Consider the following 5,292-nt stretch of genomic DNA (forward strand, 5'->3'; position numbering starts at 1 on the left):
TAAAATTATTCAATCAATAAATATATGTAAAATTATGTGAATTTGAAAGTTTGTAAGAACATTTGAACATAAATATTTATAAGTACAACATATATGGAGATGTGTAATTTTTTTAATTTAGCGCATTAGTATTCTTTGTACCTTATTTGTGAACGACAATTTGTGCATTGGTTAGATAGTACAAGAATTATTGGGATATTTTGAAAGTTTTCAAAATATTATGGGCTTTTCCATGTAAATAAGAAAAAAAAAATATAATTAATGAATTATATATTGCATTCTAAAACGAAATTTCAACATCAAATCAACATTATTTCAAATTATGATTTGAAATCATGTCAAAATGGGCCTTTAGTTTGATCGGACATGAAATTTCAAAAATTATAGAGTATTTAAACCTTATAGTTGTTAATTAAAGACATGTGTAATATACCAAAATATCCTTTGATCTTGTGGTTTAAATTATGTCATTATGACTTTAATGAAAAAGATATATGGATCGGTTGGCTAGTTAGCTTTTATTTAAGGAAGAATTTTATCTGATAATATTTTGTTGAGTTGAATTGGTACGGATAAATATAACCAAGATGGATGATAAAACTGGATCTTCAAAAAATTTAGTTGAATGAGACTTCACACAATCGGTGCTATAGGAACATGCTTTGTCTCACAATCCAAAAATTCAAGTCATGATGACACCTAACGATACCCACTGGTAGGTAAGCAAACCCAAAGCTGGAACGGAAAGAAACATGCCCAATGGTAGAAACCTCAAATTAACGGAAGTAACAATATAATAAGGAAAATAAACAACGGATGAAAAGCAATGACATAACTAAATACAATAATATATGATCCAATCTCATGACCTGGTGGACGATGGTACAAAGCTACTAAAATGAGTACAAACTCCATAAATAAGCAAAATAAGTAAATACTTGTGTTGAATACAAAATAATAGCCAAAAACTATATACAAATAAAGATGAGTCCAACTAGAACCAGGGGCGGCTCGACGTGATTGAGGGCCTAAAGCGAAATTTCAATTCGAGGCCTAAAATATAAACAAACTTCATATACGTATTTATTCAAAATTTATTTTTCTTACATTATTTGATAAAAATTATTAGTATTTTAATATTGTGTTTTCAATTATTAGTTTTAGGTAAGATTTTAGCAACTCAAAATTGAAGAACATCGTTTCAGTGAGACAATTATTATATGAATTGTTAATATAATTCTACAAGTAATAAGTTGACAAATATTAAATAAAGATAAGAGTTAGAACCATATAATTTGACGCAAGAGGTTGATGACTTTATATACCCCATTTTAATATGCTTGTAGTAATGCTTGAACTAAAATTTAAAAAGAAAAAAAAAAGAATTTGTAACTCACTTTGTTCAATACTTTTCACTATTAATTCTTATTTTTAACAAAGAATAAAAGATGTTAAAGTGAGTGAAATAATATATATTTTAAAAACTTTACTTTTTATCATAAATAACTATTTTTTATATAAAAATTTTAACACATAATTTATTCATTCTTGATAAAAATTTGGGGGCCTAAGGCAAAAGTCTTATTCTCAAAGGCATAGAGCCGGCACTGACTAGAACGCCATGAATTCACCTTCTATCTTTGAATGTCCCAACAGTTGTACACGAGATCAACGTGGTTGACTGATGCTCGGGTCTGCATTAAGGAAAACAGATTCAGAGTGTAACATGAGTAGTTTCAAAATAATAGGTATCCTATAGGGCATCAAAGGCCAACTACGCTTGGAAATTAAATATACAATGAAAAGAGGGACGTAAAATGGCATCAAGGAGGCAGGAGAATATAATAATAGTGATAAGTCTAACCATGCGCCTCAATAATGTAGCAAGAAGCGGGACAATAAAGTATATCAACTAACTATAACTTAACTAGATCCGCATAAGCCTAGCAGGTATACTCGTACGAACTTGAATGAAAATAACCCAAACGGGCCTCCTTAAGATCGATTAGTACATAGAAGATCTAAATGTAATTCTAAGATTATATCTATTCTAGAATTGGAAAGTCTAAAACTCAGACTCAAATTCCAGCTAAGGAGCCCAAAGCACCTAATAAAAACATGTTGCAGGGATTGAAACTCGACTAATAATCTAAAAGGCTTACTACGGTCAACATAACTCTTATGCCTGCTTTGTGTGGATCTAAGCATATCGTGAATCACACGAACTATATCCAAAGCCTCTTGAAGCAAATCAGTACCACGTGGCCTAGGCTCCGAAGCCTCCAATGGGAGAGCGACAATGCCTACCATATAAGGTCTTAAATGGAACAATCTAAATACTCGAATGGTAAATGTTGTTATACACAAACTCCGCAAAGGTTAAATAGAACTAGTCCCACTGACCTCTTGAATCCAGCACACATGCCCGAAACATATCTTTCAAACTTGATTAGTATGCTTCAATTGCAGTCAGTCCGAAGATGAAAAATTGTGCTAAGGTCGAGTCAGGTACCAACTCCTCCTAAGGGTTTCTCTAGAAGCTAGAAGTGAAATGGGAATCCGTATCATAGATAATAGACACATGCATCCCATGGTGACGAACTACCTCCTGAATATACACTAAGCTAACCTCTCAACACTTAAAGAAGACTTAATGATAATGAAATGTGCTGAATTAATCAACCAATCCACCATTACCCAAATACTATCAACACCTCTGGAAGTCTGAGTCAATCCCATAACAAAATCCACATTGATGCGTTACTATTAGAACTTTGAAATGGGTAATCTCTTAAACTCAACACCGAACCTCAAATGGTAGACCTTCGCCTGTTGTCAATACAAGCAACAGAACACATAATCCACGGTATCTCTACGGATACCACTCCAAAAGTCAATATAATTAGATTAGTGACATTATATTTCCTGCCATATCTACTAGTATAATTGTCCATCTGTTTAGCTTACATGTCCATGTTTGACTTGACACATCTCTTAAGAAATAATAAACAATAAAATAATTTTAACATATCATCCCTATAAATTACAAGTCATCTTAATATTTATTTACCATGTGCATTTTTAGTTCATGTAATTATCAATACAATTTCATCTATAAAAAGGCATAACCACACAAAGTGAAATTCACCAAAATCAATAAACCTAGAGAGAGAGAGTATTAAAAACTTGAAGTAGTTGAAAATGGATGGTGAGAAGGAAACAACTAAAGTGGCAATTGATAAGTATAGGCGGTTCCTCCATGAAGATCATGTTGCAGCTGCAGAAACTATGGAGTGGAGACATGGTAGCCCTCCAATTTATGACAGTGTTAATAATGTCTTTGAACAAGGAAAAACCAAGGTTTGTTAACTATTCCTTCCCTCTCTTAAGTTATGTGATATTTTTTCAATTCCGATAGTTCATCGCAATTTTTCATATGTCATCTAAATATTTTGAGTTGTTAGTTATTGTATTAATTTGTACTCCCTTCCTGCCCATGTACTTACTTTGTGAAATAATCCTTACTTGTTGATCTCAATTTGTTATTATTTTCTTTCATCATCACTTTATAATCTCTCTCTAACATTTATTGATTAAGGTAAATATGAAAATTAAGAATTAATAGATAATAATATATTGATTTTATAAAATGACAAAATTTGGATCTTCTACTTTTAATAAGCACAGGAACTAAAATGGAGTAGTATTTTTTACGTGGTTTTTAAATATATAAATTTTATTTTAAATGATTTAAAAATTTTATGTTGGAATTCAGCTTTTTACATGTGATCAATGTCTATGATTGAAGTAGTGATATTATCATCATTTTTCTTGTCAATATGATTTGTTCTGTTTGGTTTGATGGTTAAATCAGGTATGGCCAAAAGGATCTCTTGAAGAAACAATACAAAATTCTATAAAGACGTGGGAAATGGAGATTAAATACAAGACTTGCGTAAACGACATTAGGACCATTAATCTTGAAAAATTCAAGCTCTTTGTTAATGGTAAGTCTTACAAAAATCAATTCTCATTTCTTTTGAATTATTCTTCTTAAATAGAAAATGCAAAAAGTATCATTTATTTATTTTGAACGGCTGAACAGGAAGAGAGGGACTGTCAGCAGAAGAGACACTAAAAGTTGGAGCTTACAATGCGCTATTGAAGAATTCAATGCCGAATGAATTCAAATACCACAAAGAAGACGAAGAGACCTTTGAATCGTCTCACAATGCTTTTCAGTCAGCTTTTCCAAGAGGATTCGCGTGGGAAGTGATCAACATGTATACTGGCCCTCCCATTGTGACATACAAATTCAGGCATTGGGGTTTCTTTGAAGGACCATTTAAAGGACATGCACCTACTGGTGAGATGATACAGTTCTACGGCATTGGCATTATGAAGGTCTATCTCCCTCCCTCTTATATATACACATATATCGTTTTAATTTATGTGACATTTTGTTAATAAGGCATAAAATTTAACTAAAACAAGACTTCAAAATTTATGATTCAATACAAAACTTAGATATATTAGGGCTGCAAATTATGTAATTACGGGTAAAATGGCAATCTTAAACTTTAGATTCAAATTTGCACACCAAATAACCTTGAAAATGGTTGATCTTGAACATTTGGCCACACTTGCCTTTAGATAAACCTTTACGGTCAAAACTCAAATGTGTTGCCCTTGGAACAAAAATTTTGTCCATGAGACAAGCGGGATGAGAAGTCCAAGACCACATATTTACTAGGTCATTCATGTAAATGATCACCTCGGCTAGAATCTTATTGAGTCACTTAGAATTAGTCCAATATAAAGAATTAAAGTTCACATACATAAGTATAAAACTTATGAGTTTAACTAACTAGTTGTGTTTGTATATTTGCAGGTAGATAAATATCTAAGAATAGAGGAATTAGAGTTATACTATGATCCAGCAGAACTTTTTGGTGGACTACTCAAGGGACCAAAAATATCTGAATCTAACATTGAGCAAGGCCAGGATGATAATACCACCACTCAACAGTGCCCATTATTCAACCACAGCTAATTATGTCAAATTTCACTTCTTCAATAAAATTTTGGTACTTCCCAAATAGTAATGTTTTAATAAAGTGTATGCAACTCTATTTCCAAATAGTCATGTTATAATAAAGTGTATGCAACTCTATTTCCAAATAATCATGTTTCAATAAATTTTATGCAACTCTTTATATTTTTTCAGTCATCAAACTTTCTCTATCTACATTTTTCTTGATATGATGATTGTCTTTCATTTTTCCTGTATAC

General features: G+C 31.7%; 1 protein-coding gene across 1 annotated transcript; it reads left to right on the forward strand.

Annotated features, from left to right (window-relative positions):
- Positions 1-3,068: 3,068 nt before the first annotated feature.
- On the forward strand, positions 3,069-5,226 carry LOC107009536 (pathogen-related protein-like). Its single transcript, XM_015208878.2, has 4 exons — positions 3,069-3,360; positions 3,875-4,007; positions 4,106-4,404; positions 4,892-5,226. The coding sequence occupies exons 1-4, from the start codon at positions 3,202-3,204 to the stop codon at positions 5,051-5,053; spliced, it is 753 nt and encodes a 250-aa protein (XP_015064364.1). The 5' UTR covers positions 3,069-3,201; the 3' UTR covers positions 5,054-5,226.
- Positions 5,227-5,292: the final 66 nt, after the last annotated feature.

Source organism: Solanum pennellii, chromosome 2, assembly GCF_001406875.1.
Source record: "Solanum pennellii chromosome 2, SPENNV200".
NCBI lineage: Eukaryota > Viridiplantae > Streptophyta > Magnoliopsida > Solanales > Solanaceae > Solanum > Solanum pennellii.